The 16,079-nt window shown below is 41.7% G+C and overlaps 1 protein-coding gene across 1 annotated transcript; it reads left to right on the top strand.

Moving 5' to 3' along the window:
• Positions 1–12,168: 12,168 nt before the first annotated feature.
• On the top strand, positions 12,169–13,350 carry LOC147050542 (uncharacterized). The gene has a single exon (XM_085922610.1). It carries the CDS (start codon positions 12,169–12,171, stop codon positions 13,201–13,203), a length of 1,035 nt encoding a protein of 344 aa, XP_085778736.1. The 3' UTR covers positions 13,204–13,350.
• Positions 13,351–16,079: the final 2,729 nt, after the last annotated feature.

The raw sequence follows: 16,079 nt of genomic DNA, 5'->3' as shown, positions 1-16,079 counted from the left end.
GAAGTGTAGCAGTGTAGGATAGGTGTCTGGCGGGTGACAAAAAGTTCATTTTGCTTTGCAGTAGCAACACATCTACAGCATGTGGAACCAGCAAGTCCATTTTGTGGAAAAAGACCACATCTGCGGATAGTGTCACTGCAAGCGCTGCTGCGCATACAGCTTGGACACAGTCTGGTAACGATTGAGCCACTGGATCCAATTTTTTTGAATAAAATGCAATTGGTCTTAGTTTACTGCCATGACTCTGCAGCAACACTGAGGTCATAAAACCATTCCTGCAGTCTACTGTTTGCACAAACGTTTTATTGTAGTCTGGTAAGATAAGGGTTGTAGTTTCCATCAAAGCCTGTTTCAGTACTACAAAAGCATCTTCTGCTACTGGTGTCCATATTATTTTTTCTGTCATTGCCATGGGGACTCCATGCACAATATTCAGCAGTGGTTGCGTCTTTTCTGCATAATGTGGGATCCATGCTCTGCAGTAATTGCAGAGCCCCAAAAATGACATCATTTGTTTTTTTGTCTCAGGTTTTGGTGCATCTGAAATGATTTGTTTTCTGTTTTTTTGTATCTGTCTTCCAGCAGCTGACAACGTGTGACCTAAATAGTTCACTTCCTGTTTGACCCATTGTAGTTTATTTTTGCTTACTTTATTCCCTGTTTTACAGAGATAGTGTAACAAAGCTAAGGAGTCTTCCTTGCAAGCAGCTTCAGTTTCAGAGGCTATCAAGAGATCATCTACATAAACTAGAAGTTGGCTTTTGTTTGAAATTTGAAAATCAGCCAAACATGCCATGATAGCTTGAATGAAAATAGTTGGACTATCAGCAAATCCCTGCGGCAATCTGGTGTACGTATAACTTTGTCCTTTAAAGGTAAACGCAAACCAAAACTGTGAGTCTGGGTGGATTGGCACTGAGAAAAATGCATTGCTAAGATCAATCACTGTGAAAAACTTCTGGTTTGGTTTCAAAGTGTTCAGAAGTGTGTGCGGGTCAGGCACATTAGGTGCTCTTGTTTGTATTGCCTCTTTTACTGCTCGTAAATCTTGTATCATTCGCCAATCAATTTTATTGGCCTTTTGGACTGGAAAAATAGGAGTGTTGCAAGGAGAATCTGAGCACTTCCTAATGATCCCTCCTGACAAAAGGTCTTTTATAACAGGGGCAATCCCATTTATTGCCTCCTGTTTTAAAGGATATTGCTTAACTCTTGGACGCCACTCTGATCTTGGTTTGATCTGTACTGGGGGGATGGACTTTAAAAGTCCTACATCAGATGGGCCCTTTGTCCATAGTTCTTCAGGAAGCTCAGCCAATTCCCCCTCCTCCATCTCAGTCAAACAAACATTAACTAATCAGGGAAGCGCATAAGCGCATGCCCTTCCATGAGCCACTTCACACACTGTTTGCTTCCACATGTCAAAACTGGTACTGTAGCTCCACCCATCACCTTTGTCCTCATAATCAGTGACAGATTCGGCAAGTTTAATTCGGCAACCCACATCTGCCCATGTTATACTGTGAGGTTTAAACAATGAAATGTGGGGTACAGCCAACAACTTATATTTGTCTTTCTGAGGAGCGGGCAGGAGCACAGCAGCAGCTGCAAATGACCTGCGATCAGTGTACAGAGCAGTGACTGTTAAGGTTACTTCTGTGTCACTGAGAAAACTTTCAATATATTCATCTTGTGGATCAGTGAGAATATTCATGGTGACATGTAATTGATTACAAGTCATTTCTGATTCAGGTCGTGACAATTGCTTTCGGGCTTCACTCAGTAAACTGTTTGGTAGCTTGGGATTCTGTTCAACAGAGATGTCATACGAACAGCAAATTTGTTCACCTGCTTGTGCAGCGTATAAGTCAACATCTCTCACTCTACATGCTCGCATGCCACCCTTTACTGGAATTATTGCAATTCCCAATCTAGTCATCAGATCTCGACCCAGTAGGTTTATGGGGCATTTTGGGGATAAGACAATCGAGACTGAAGCTATGTTTCCAGTTTCATCATCCCTTACTTCAACTGGATTGGAGATACTCTCCTTGTGTACCTGCCCATCAGCAGATTTCACCCAAATAGTATTTTGGGAGGCCTTTAGATTAGGGACTTTAGTTTTTATTACGGTTTTACAAGCCCCGGTATCACACAAAAACTCTACATCACTTCCTCCAATGTTTAAGGTAACGTGGTTTTTCTTTTAATGTACTCAAAATGTCCCATGCTGTATGGACATCTACTATTTCTTCCTCTGTAGGAGTACAAAAGATCAAAGGGGAGGAATCTAGTCATGCTGAGAATTTGGCTTTTCCTCTGCCCCTTCCTCCACCCTTTGATTGGTCTTGTTTTGCATAACGACACTCTCTTGCAAAGTGTCCTCGTCTCCCACAGTTCCAACAGTTGTCAGAATCTGATGGGGGTTTTGAATTGTATGGTGGCCTTCGACCCTGTTGACCTCTTCCTCTGCCCCGTTGGGAGCCTCGGAAGAAGACAGTTTTATCTTCATCTAGGTCCTCATCATCATCGTCAAGATGAAATACATCAGAACTTTTGCCTTTTTTGATCACCTTTTCAGCATGTCTGATTTGATTTACCGTTTTTATTTCCCATCTTAACTTGTTTCTTTTAGATTTTTCCAATTTTTTTTTTATTTTTTTATTTTCCAATTTTCGTTTTTCTTTTTTTTTTTAGGATCCTCAATGCAGGATTAAATTGACCGTTCAACAACAATTGCCTCTTAGTCAAATTATCCTACCAGTCACACACTCAACCACACAACTTAGCGCTTTTTAACTTGTAGGCCTATCTCGGATGGGTGCAAAAACCCTTCCAAACAGCTAGGAAAAAAAACGGACAAAAAAGAACCTACGCCCTTCTCCAATCAAGAAAAAGAAGCTCTGCCTTTCTTAACACGTTCCATCCACTGGGTCTAGAACCCAAACTGTTCTTTGGCTCAGAAAAACGTACAAAGAAAAATCTACACCCTTCTTTGAATCACAAAAAAGAAGCTCTGTGTTCCTTAGCACGTTCCTTCCGCTGGGACTCGAACCCAAGCCAGATCCCGCAGCTTGGAAGAACAGACAAAGAAGAATCTACGCACCTCTTCAATGAATGAAAAGGAAGCTCTGTTTTCCCTAGACTGTTCCTTCCACTGGGACTTGAACCCAAGCATTAAACCGTGCACTTTCCACTCTTACGCGTTTCACAACAACACAATCACACAATTTTAGGGCTTTAACTTACTTGTCCCCTGGTTCGTTGCACTGCCGGATCCCGTCAATCCGCCGCTGTCAGACGAAAGCAGACCTAAGATGCTGGCCCAGCGAAGAATTCACTCCCCAGGACTTTCTTAACCAGGTCCACCTAATAGACGCTGGCCCGTCGACGGAAAGCAGCACGTCGTCCTCAGTCGGTCAGCAACGGGTATGTTTGGGATCCGGGTCACGGCACCAAAATGTTAGGGATGTTGTAACTCTAACTTATTTTGCAAGAACCACAAGAGAGACAGTATGCCCTTTGAACACTTGCAAGTGGAGAATTTGTTCGTTACTGTAGATACAGCAATGTCCGAACAAAGTCTGCCTTTGCATTCTTGCAAGAGTGTATTTATTGAGAGAAGGGTGGGGGTGAGAGTGGCAAAGGTGGGGGTGACAATTTACATGTGTGGTGGTCACCACACACAATGGTTGACCACTTCAGATGGTCCCAGTTTATTGTTTTACGAGGTCGTGGAAATAAAACCTAGTGGAGCCTTCCAGATGACTAACTAAACAACACACCATTTGGAGAGTGGCAACAACTGAATGGTTAAACTTTTCAGAGTCAAAGAAAGGTAGAAGGTTAAAACAAAGTTCATCATTCTAGTCTACATCCCAACATAATCATACGATCAAGATAGTTCAGAAACCCTAACACGTGCCGACTTCTTTGTTCACTCTTCTTCAGCTGCAGAATGCTTGTAGTTCACGAGGCATATACTGTATGTGCCTCCTTTCAGCAGTCTCTATCCAAATACACAATGTAGGTACCTATTAAATGGGTAGTCCCGATGAAGATGAAAGGTAAAGCTGGATATTTCGCAAAGAAATTTGCAGGGTTTCTGATAAAAAACGAGCAAGTTGGTCCTTTGCGCTACAGCTAGTAGCGCTCTAGTATTTGTTCCTACCACAGTGCATGCACAGTTTGAAAAATAGAAATTAGGGGGAACTACAACAAGCCCCATAGAGCAGAATTGATGAAAGCGGCTGTCGGAGTAATATTGCATTATGATTTATCATGTGTTATGATACATTTGTGATCACTGTGGAAAGTGTGTTGTGAAAAACAAACAGGAGCAGAGGAGCCATAACTTGTTTCCTCTGGTTGGCCCCAGCTGATCTCAAGCCGGCGGAGAGGAAAGAGGAAAACACCGAAGACCTTTCTGCTGTTAGATGATATGATGAAATGACGTGCAAAAGAGCTAATCTGTTAATGTCTGCTTGCAGAGACTCTGCTAGAAAAACATGTAAACAAATGCTGATTTCCCCACGCCTTAGAGTTGTGTAATTTAGGGATCTCAAACCAAATAAAAGTGGGATTGATGGGAGAGCTGATTGGAAGTAGTTGAGACCAGCGTACGTCTCTCCTATTTCTCCTTGCGGAGGGAATTGTGAGAACCATTAAACTCGCCTAGTCTCCTTTCAAAAAAATACACTCTTCATTATTTATGAGTATTTTAGGAAATGAAACCTGGCAGTGGTGGGATTTGAACCACCATCGAAGAAGTTGTTTGCTTCTTAATACAACGCCTTAGACCACTCGTCCTTACTACCGACCACTGAGGGCTCCCATGTCAATTCTATTAAAAAGTTAAATTGGAGGATGAATACATTTCTCCACCAGCATCCAGATTATTGCAGCCCGACTGAGATTTGTTCATAATGTAATGAAGCCTGTATACAACAGAGGCAAAGCAATATGAGTGACAATCAGAATCCAGTTGCGGGTCGGAACCGAATGCTTGTTTGCCGATTAGAGGACATCATGAACAGGTACTGCTGAACAGCAGAGTGGCGCATCCAGAATGTGCTGGGCCCATGACCCAGAGGTCTATGGATCGAAACCATCCTCTTGCAACTGGTGGGGTTAGGACACCTTTGGACCGTCTTTCAAATCATGCTTTTTGAGAGGAAATGTTGTGCGGGTGATATTTTCCACACGGCTGTGCTGCATGGAAGTCTAGCCATCCTCAATGCATACCGTCTACGAGGCATATATGTCCCTTCTCTCACCATTCTCAGTCCAAACACACGGTGTCGTTACCAAACGCACGACCCGCGGGCCAGAACCGGCCCGCCTGGGGGTTTAGTCCGGTCTGTTAGGGTTTATAAACTATCTTGATCGTATGATTATGTTGGAATGTAGACTAGAATTATTTACTTTTAAACCTTTTACCTTTCCTTGACTCTGAAAAGTTTAACCATTCAGTTGTTACCAACTCAGTGGCCTCGTAGTAGAGTGTTCTCCCTGAGACTGGAAAGTTGTGGGTTCAAACCCTGGCCGGGTTGTACCAAAGACTATTAAAAATGGAACCCATTGCCTCCCTGCTTGGCACTCAGCATTAAGGGTTCAAATTGGGGGGTTAGATCACCAAATGATTCCCGAGCACGGCACCGCTACTGCTCCCCTCTCCCCCAGGGGATGGATCAAAATTACATGGGGATGGGTTAAATGGAGAGGACAAATTTCACCACACCCAGATGTGTGTGTGACGATGATCATTGGGACTTTTGTTGAAACTTTCCAAATGGTGTGGAAACACTTTCTTGCTTAGTTAGTCATCTACAATGCTCCACTAGTTTCTGTTTCCATGGCCTTGTAAAACAATGAGCTGGGACCCTCTGCACTGATTAACCAGTTGCTGAGGTGACCACAAAACATGTAATTAAGTAATACATGTAGTGGTAATAGTTTGTCTTCTTTTTTGTTTTTCAAAAAAGTAATTTAGTAGTTTGTTGGAGCTACTATTCACCTATTTCACCCCCACCCTACTTGTTCTCAATAAATATGCTCTTGTAAGAGACTAACGGCAGAGTTTGTTCGAACATTGCTGTACCTACAGTAACGAACAGGCTCTCCACTTGCAACAATAGTTAATTTTGAAGAACTAACTTTGAAGTAACTCCTACTCAGGCCCCCTTCTCCAGGTCTTCCATGTCAAGCTTTGAAATTTGGAATTTCATCTTAGCCAATTCGTCTGGGCCAAATCCAATACACACTCACGCACCATCTCTTACCATCCTATCCACCATGTAACTCCACACACTTTATTTCCTACTTTTCTCCTTTTTCTTTCTTTCTATTTGTCCGTCGGCAATGCTGGTGCCTTCTACCGCACCTCGGCGTGTGCAGATCGTTTCGGATCGGATATTTTTTTTCCCTGGAAGCCGGGATGGCTGCGCACATTGGTCGGGACCGGCATGACTCTTCGACGGCCATCCTGCTCATCCGGCCGGTCCCTCGCCTTGGCCTTGCAGTCGCGGCCCCTGTGGGAGGTCCGCTCCCTCATGCTCGTCGGAACCAACGACCTTAGCCGTGCCAGCCCCATGGTGACCATCTGCATGTGCCCCAGTGGGTGCCCAGGACACTGCTCACGTTTGCCTGTTTTGTGATGTTTTACCGGTTCACGACCATGGTCCATTGGGCGCCGTTGAACTTGACTGATCTACACCTGTTTATGGACCCCGTGGAGGCTATTCTGTGTGTTTCATAGTTTACATGCAACAAATTAATCCTATACTGTTACATGAATATCATATTGTTAAATGTCAATCCATTAATCAGAAAGCTAATTGGTCAATGCAGTCAAGGCCCTGCAGCGCATAGTGAACACGGCCGGTAGGATTATCGGTGCTTCACTCCCCTCCCTGAAGGACATTTATACCTCCCGTCTCACCCGCAAGGCGACCACGACTGTGTGTGATGTGCGTCACCCCACTCACGCTTTGTTTCATCTGCTGCCCTCTGGGAAGAGGTACAGGAGCCTGCGCTCCCGCACCACCAGACTCGCCAACAGCTTCTTACTCCAGGCTGCTAGGATCCTGAACTCTCTCCGCCCTCGGCTGCATAACGTCCTGACCTTTTGGGCCGCGTTGGCTGCCTTGCACTACTCTTGCGCTATATTCTGACTGTCTGCTGTATGCACACTTGCTCCGTTTTTGCTCCTCTTATTTGTTTATTTATTTATATTCATTCATCGCTCTTGTTTATTTATTGTCTGTGCCTTCTTGATTTTACTTTTTGTGTTGTTGTTTTGGATGTTTTGTTATGTCTTGTCACCGTGGGATAGTGGGTAACGGAATTTCAATCTCTTTGTGTGTCTTGGCATGTGAAGTGATTGACAATAAAGCTGACTTTGACAAATTTGTACGCACACAACACTTTGTAATTGCGTACTTTATTTCTACAGTTCTATGTTTGACACACTGGCGGTTGTCCTTATATGTTCTAAGTTACTGAATAGATATTTGAAAGAGTAATATGGGAAATGGCTTTAAAATATATGTAGTCTCCGCTCAGCATCCGTCACCATTGAATGAATGCCAGTTTCAAGGCTGAATTCGTGTGTCACGTGACGTGCGTTCGCGTCGCACTGGAAGTCACGTCACGCAGCCTGATAACTGGCAAAAAAAAACGACTTTCTGAGGATGCAGCCTGTGTATTTGGACACAGCTAGTGAGTCCTTCTTTGCAAGACCAGTTCTCTTGCTAGCAATGAGGCTTTAGCACCTAGCGCTCATCAAAAATTCAAACACACTACTATCAAGCAGGGTTAGCAGATGTAGCCGTCTGTCGGACCCTGGTGGGAATTTAACTCACGCCCTCTGATTTACAATTCTAGTGCTCTTATTAGTGAGCTACGTGGCCTTGCTTGGCAAACCTGTGTCAACCTTTTCGAGGATTAACCAAAGAAACACTTGAAAATGTAGTCTAAACAGGACTCTAAGCCAGCGATTTTCATTCAAGGTGGACACATTTGTGTGCCGTGAGAAATTATAATATTTCCCTTAACATCCTCAAAGACAACAGCAACTCATCACAAAACTGCTGTTCACCAGTACCATGGACAAGATACATGGAATTACACCCTAAATTCTTATAAATCCAGCTTGCGCAGCAAATGTTTAGTATAAAATCAGAATTAAACTCACGACTCCTGGTTGACAAGACCAACGCTCTAACCACTGAGCTACAAGGACTGTTGTACTGCTGCTAATAATAAGGTGTAAAGTATTGAAGTACAATATTGCAAAGTGGAAATCAGGATGTCACCACGTTTACCTCCCATGCTACTATTCTGCGAGCAAGCAAGGCTAGATAGCTTGGCCAAGTTTGAGTACCTGTTAGTGTGCTCGAACCTCATAGCTGGTTGAAGCACTGGTCTTGGAAAGCAGGGTCGAGTCATGATTATGATTCTCTATATGTACAAGTTTGAATGTGACAACAGCCAGGAACAGCCGTGCTTCACGAGCAAATGGACAAGGTGTGTCCTTTCATAAAAAATTTTTTTTAAAAAGAGGAGGCGGAGCCAGAACAAGGAGGGAAAAGACCCCTACGACACTAAAGAGGAAGAAGAGGATATCTACAATATGCCCTCATCTGGTCTCTCTTTGAAGAGTATAGATGAGGCTCAACATGCAGTGAGCACAGGGGCGGAGCCTCCAAGTAGAGCACTTGTCAATAAATGACAACAGAAGAGAATGGAGACCACCGTGGAGGATCGCAAGCAGACGACCCCTTAGCTCCAACATCAGACAGTGATGACATGACGTCACATGCTTCTGACGCTGCACTCTGAAAACACTGGAAATGTTCTATGTTGGAAAATGTGTATATATAATATGTAAGAATACACACAGGAGAGAAACATGTTTCCAAAGATTCTTTCAGAAGAGGCACTTAACAAGTCACATGAGAAACCACACTGGTGGTTTTCCTGCTGAGTTTTTGGAAAAAGATTCTCTAAGAAAGAAACACACACAAGAACCCACACTGGCCACAAACCCTTTTCCTTCTCAGTTTGTGGCCAAAGATTCTCTCAGAAGGTAAACTTAAAAATACATGCAAGAACACACACAGGTGAGAAAGCTTTTTCCTGCTCACTTTGTGGCCAAAGATTCTCTCGGAAGGGACATTTAAAAACACATGCAAGAACACACACAGGCGAGAAACCTTTTTCCTGCTCACTTTGTGGCCAGAGATTCTCTCTGAAGAGAAACTTCAAAATCCACTATTTTGTCGGACCCCACGGTGTCCAAATATGCATGGCCTGGAACTGTTCCATCTGACTTGGCCCACAATAGCTCCAACAAGATGTCTCCCAGGTCTCTTAGCTGGCTCGTATCTTTGTTTATTAGCCTTGGAAACTCACCTATGTTTTTTTAGCAGTGCGTCCTCAATTGCTTCTGAGGAACCATAACACTCTTCAAGCCGTTCCCAAATCATCTTCACACCTCCAGCGAGTACTGCATGAATCCTCTTCTCCTGTTCTACAGATCTTGGACCACCTTGTTAGTAGGTCTAACTCCTCTCTTTCTGAAAAATATAAGTCTTTAGTCACGCCAATAAATGATGCTTTCCATGCCCAATGATTTTCTGGTTTGTTTTCAAATTTCAGTAAACCAGCGCTGACGAGTTAATTGTGGATGAGGTTTTTCGCGAAGTCCTGTGCTCCGTTTGCTTTGACTGAGTTTCTATTTGCAGGTTGGAAAGCTTGGGCTAATGGTTTGAAGGCGGAGGTGTTGGTTGGACCTTTGTTTATTTCCGGTTCTTGTTTAATCTCCTCCATTCTTGGTGGTGACACGCGACGTTGTAGTTGAGTTTGAGCAACTTGTTTTGTTGGTCCACATATGCACCGGCTTGACAAGAGGTTTCATGCTCAGCTCCCCGCTTTCACGTTGTACTTCTTCGTATGCTGTAACCTCAGCTAATGATGCAGCTACTTCTTTTTTACTTTTCAAAATATGAAGACACACGATTGGTGCTTTATCACAAAAGCAGATGAATGTGTTTGTGGTCTACATAATTTAACCACGACACAGAGCCACGGCGGAGAAGCGCACTTCGCCGAGTCCTCTCTCCACAAAGCCTTGGCACACACTTTAGCAGCATCCGTTACGAAGTGAGTGAGTGTGGAGTGAGTGTTTGGCGCCACATCTTTGGTGGCGCCAAACACTGCCCTCCTGCCAGAATTCTGACTTTATTCTCAGAATTCCGACTTTAAAGTCAGAATTCCCCATTTCTGACTTTAAAGTCAGAATTCTGACTTTATTCTCAGAATTCTGACTTTAAAGTCGGAATTCTGACTTTATTCTCAGAATTCTGACTTTATTCTCAGAATTCTGACTTTAAAGTCGGAATTCTGACTTTATTCTCAGAATTCTGACTTTAAAGTCAGAATTCTGAGAATAAAGTGAGAATTCTGACTTTATGGTGTGGGGTGGCGGAGGGAAAGTCAGTGTGGTGTGGTTTTGACCAGAGAGGACATTATGTCGTCAACGAGTGACTTTTTGCGTGCCAGAGGATTGCCGGAGAACATCATTTCACTCTTGGAGGAGCAGGGGGTGAGTAAATAAAGGATTGTGTTCATTTTGGTGACTGTTGGGTATATAACTGGCTCCGTGTAGCATGTAGCTCCGTTGCTAATTGATAGCTCTTGACGGGATGCGTCGCATTTGCACGTAAAGAAGCATTATGCTATTTTTGTTCATTCAGGAGTCAGTTTCATTCAACCGATGACGTAATGTACGATTATAAATGTGTATATATATATATATATATATATATATATATATATATATATATATATATATATATATATATATATATATATATATATATATACACAGAAATGTGTTGGTTTGTTCTTGTGGACTTTTCATTGTTTGAATTGTATGCCTTCTTTTGTTAATGTGATTTCTATATGTATCAAGAATATAGAATTATTCTATATTATAGAATATATATTATGTATATATATATATATATATATACATATACATATACATAGTTTCCTTAAACCGATGACGTCATGTACGATTATAAATATACATATACATACATACACGTCACGGCAACGTCACAAAGCGTCGGTACAAAACCGCGACTCGCGGCATCAAACCCCTTATGCTTTGCTGACTCCATACCACTATCCAACTCTAGCTCATTTTAAGTATGTACACACATTAAGTGAACTGATGATTGAAGTAGTGTATAAAATGAAATAAAAAACACAGACTTCAGGTATAAATGTGGCTTAATAAATTCTTAAAGATTAAACAGTTGCAACATGTTTGTCGAGTGTGGATTTGATTTACAATAAGTATTATATTTGTGCTTCATTCTTTCAAATTAAGTGATTCTGTGTGATGGATTTTTTTTTTTTCTATCATCGTGCAGATTGACAGTGATGTCATCACACTGATGGACGATGCCACTCTTGCCAATTACATCCCTCGCTATGGAGACCGGATTGCACTCTTTAATTTTTGCAAGACGAAACAGCCTACATCCAAAAGAAAAAACGGACTTTTAGAAAAACTACGTGAAAAAATGAAACTCAGGAAAGATAGTGACAAAGAGGACACCACCTCAAAGACACAACCACAAGAGACAAAGAAGCAGAAAACAAGAAATATTGCAATCGGATGGATACACAGTGATGGAAAGATAACCAAACAGGTAAGGGAGAAGCAGGGAGGGGGGGGTACCAGAAAACTTCAAATGTCCACAGAAGCTGGGTTGAAAGACATTCTCAAGGAAGGAAAAAAACTATTTTTCCCAGACGGAACTTCTCCCAAAGGATCACAATTGGACTTTGAGTTTGAGGTTTGGGATTTCAAACAAAACTGCCTCAGTGATGACACCTGCCATTCCATCGGCTATATGTACGAGGCTGCAAAGCTAACATTGTTGCGTTTTTACATTGCAACAAGACCAAAAGACAACCAAGATGATGTCCACACACACGAGGAAGTTACGTCAGTCAATGGCAGTGAATACAATGCCGCAGAAAGTGACGAGGTCTCTGTTTATTCAAATGAAGTCTACCAGCCATTCAACATTTCTGTTGATTCAGAAATTACTTTTGGTCCCACATATGACAATAGAAGATACAGAAGTCACAATGATCTACGATGGTCCTGCTATGCCCCTCAATCCACCTGATCCACAGGATGTGTTGACTATAACTGTCCACTCCACTGACACATTGAATGACATGATAAGAGCATTTTGTAAAGAAGAAATATTGAACAAACCACTCAGTGTGAAACGCATACTCCCAGATGATAGAGAAGAAACAGGTGTTGGGTCTGGAGTACTGAGAGATGTTCTCACCTGTTTCTGGCAGGAATTCTATGACCGATGCACCCTTGGTACATCAATTAAAGTGCCATTTATCCGTCATAATTTTTCTGCAGCAAAGTGGAAAGCAGTTGGGAGAATACTTGTAAAAGGTTACCAAGATTGTTGCTATTTCCCAAACAAACTTGCGTTTCCTTTCCTCGAGCAAGTGCTTTTCAACTGTGTCTACAGTGATCCAAGGGCCCACTTTCTGCAGTTTGTGAGCAGCCAGGAGCGTGACGTTTTGATGGACGCAATGAAGGACTTTTCAGAAGTAGACCAAGATGATCTTGTGGAAGTTCTTGATAGCTACGGGTGTAGAAAGAGAATCACACCTGAAACCTTTCCCACAATACTGCAGGAAATAGCGCACAAAGAGCTTGTCCAAAAGCCCATGTTTGTTATTGACTGCTGGAGGGAGGTTACTTTTCACCATGACTTCATAAGTCCTGACGCACTTAACAAGTTGTGCTCTGACTTGCAACCTACTTCCAAAAAGGTCTGCCAACTGCTGAAATTTCCAAATGATTTAACCTCAACGCAGAAGGAAGTGGTAAATCATCTGAAAAGGTTCATCAGAGAGTTGGATGAACTCAAGCTTCAGAAATTTCTCCGGTTTTGCACTGGATCTGATCTTATTGTCACCGACACCATCCTTGTGGAGTTTCAACAAATGACAGAGTTTAGTAGAAGACCAGTGGGGCACACGTGTGGAAAGGTTTTGTACATTGCTGACAGCTATGAAAATTTCCCAGACTTCCGATCAGAATTCAATGCCGTTCTCGAAAGCAATATCTGGGTCATGGATATTGTTTAATTCTGTCAATAACCATAACTCCGTTAATTATCCGTTGTAAGTTGCATCAACACAACATATTTTGTTCACTGTTCTTATTGGTCAAATAGAAACAAACTTTGTATTCATTCCTTCACTGTTTTTAGAATTTTATAGAAACAGCTTGCATTTGGTATTATGTTCCAGTTATGTAAAAATTCTAGGGCTTTATTAAAATGACCCAAGATGTTATGCATAACCATTGTATGGTTGTTTTCAGCAGCTACATTGTATTAAGTGAATGCTTCTGTAATAAACAGTAGTAATATTTTATTGCATTCAATAAACTCACTCTTCATCCACTATGTATTTCCTGACTGTACCTGAATGTTGGTATATAAAAATAAAGTATTGTAATGTTGTACAGATGCCTTCTATGGAAAGAAACAATTTTTAATATACAAGTAATACATTAATACATATTTAAGCAGTCAATTTCAGGACATTTCAAGCAAAATGTAACATCTTTGTTTTTGTTAGTCACAAATGTAAAAGAATAAGCATAGATCAGGTAAGCATAGTTAAAAAGAAATTCCATTTTGCAATGAATTATTCTGGAAAATTTGAGTCATTAAGAATATTTTAAGGTCAAGAAGGCATTGTAAGACTAAAGAAACATAGTAACTAAGTATACAGAGTATTGATAAAAAAAAATCAGAAAAAAATATTTTCTGAGGAGTTTATATGTTCATTACATCAATATGCTTGTCAAACAATCTTCAGTAATTCCTCTCTCAACATAAGATACAAGTCACTTGCATGCAATGGATCTGATGGAGCGTGCCATTCATTTTCCTCCATTAGCAGACAACACAGTTCAAATACAGTTTCATCGCAAGGAAACTGGCATTTTGGAGTGCACTCTTCCATACATGCAGTGATATCTTGCATTCCAGTGGGTTTCAGTCGATCCTCGGCACTGTGCATGGCAGGGAATGAATACATGACGACTGGCCGGCCTGAAGCTGTATCACCATTCGACCTTGGTCTTATTTTGTGTGAGTTCCATGTGTTCACAACTTCATCCAGCTCATCCTGCACAAGAGCAGCATAGTTAAGTATTTAAGTACATTGTTATTTTTTCTTCAAAAACATGACGGGGAGACAAAATATTTTACCTGCACAAGATTAAGAAAGCAGAACTGGATAAGACTAATAAAATATAAATAAAAATATGGATAAAAATCCAGAAAATCTCTTGTGTAGTGACCATCCTCCTGAAGAGTTTGAAATAAATTAATCCAGAACTGTGCGCTCTGTTTGCGAAGGATGGACCACCACCCTTCAATGCGCTGATTGGCAGTACTTCTCCCGTAAAGAAAACTTTTTTCCCCAGCAAAATTGTCAGAGTGGTTTTGTCGCAAAAACACAACCATTTTCTGTGCCCCTGTCTGCACGGATCCTCTCTGGACATCCACCAATGCGCGAAACTGTTTTGATAAAATAACTTGCAATCACCTTGGGATCATTGTTTGTGGTATAGGCCTCTGCCCATAACACATACCGGCTAAACCCATCAATACAACCATTGATGCAAATCCCATAGGGTTTTAATTTATCATAGCCATCCATGTGCCAAAGAGCATTTGGGCCTCGGCAGCTGTACTGGCGTCTTCTAAGGCGTCGTGCTCTTCTTAATTCCACGCCGACTGGGTCAACCAATTTTATAATTTGTCTTATTGTATCTTGTGAGACAACAAATCCTTTTTGAATCGCACGTAGATGAAGCCAACGATAACCTTGCATCTGGCCACAAGTCAGGATTTCATGCTGGACAAAAGCCAACACATTTTCCAGGTCCGACTGATTCTTTCTTCGGAACAGACCAAGTCTTTTACAAGTTCTCTTCAGAGTCCGAATACTTATAATAGTCTGAGCATTATGTGCTAAAACTGCAAGTATTTCCTTGTTGCTGAATGCAAGTCTAAAGCATAGTTTGATTAAGTCATCCAAATCCGGCTTTTCAGGCACTGGTTGAGTTGCACCCTCCATCAGTCACTTTATCTGCACAACAAACTAAAAACAATTACAATTTGTCAAACACAACAGTGGGCATTTTGAAAACATGACTTTATGACAGTATGCTTATTGTACAAAGTTGTTTCATTTAAATAATGTTCTCACTCCTGATACGATGTCAGGTGTAACATCACTAAACAAGTCTCATCCAGTGAGTAAATAAAGGTGTGCATGATTATACTTGAAATGATGTAACCTTGAATTGTGGCACATAGAATCACTACTCTTAAACAACAGTGTGATCAGTGTATTGAGTTAAATTTAAGGTTCAATGAAATTGCAGCCGGCCACAATCAGCAAGGCATAGTTTATGCCGCGAGTCGCGGTGTTGTACCGACGCTTTGTGACATTGCCGTGACGTGTATGTATGTATATGTATATTTATAATCGTACATGACGTCATCGGTTTAAGGAAACTATGTGTGTATATATATATATATATACACATTTATAATCGTACATTACGTCATCGGTTGAATGAAACTGACTCCTGAATGAACAAAAATAGCATAATGCTTCTTTACGTGTAAATGCGACGCATCCCGTCAAGAGCTATCAATTAGCAACGGAGCTACATGCTACACGGAGCCAGTTATATACGCAACAGTCACCAAAATGAACACAATGCTTTATTTACTCACCCCCTGCTCCTCCAAGAGTGAAATGATGTTCTCCGGCAATCCTCTGGCACCCAAAAAGTCACTCGTTGACGACTCTGATCAAAACCACACCACACTGACTTTCCCTCCGCCACCCCACGCCATAAAGTCAGAATTCTGACTTTATTCTCAGAATTCTGACTTTAAAGTCGGAATTCTGAGAATAAAGTCAGAATTCCG

Source organism: Syngnathus leptorhynchus, chromosome 10, assembly GCF_054491065.1.
Source record: "Syngnathus leptorhynchus isolate UIUO chromosome 10, UIUO_Slep, whole genome shotgun sequence".
Taxonomy (NCBI): domain Eukaryota; kingdom Metazoa; phylum Chordata; class Actinopteri; order Syngnathiformes; family Syngnathidae; genus Syngnathus; species Syngnathus leptorhynchus.
The sequence above is the reverse complement of the archived record's forward strand: the minus strand, read 5'-3'. Positions and strand labels throughout refer to the sequence as shown.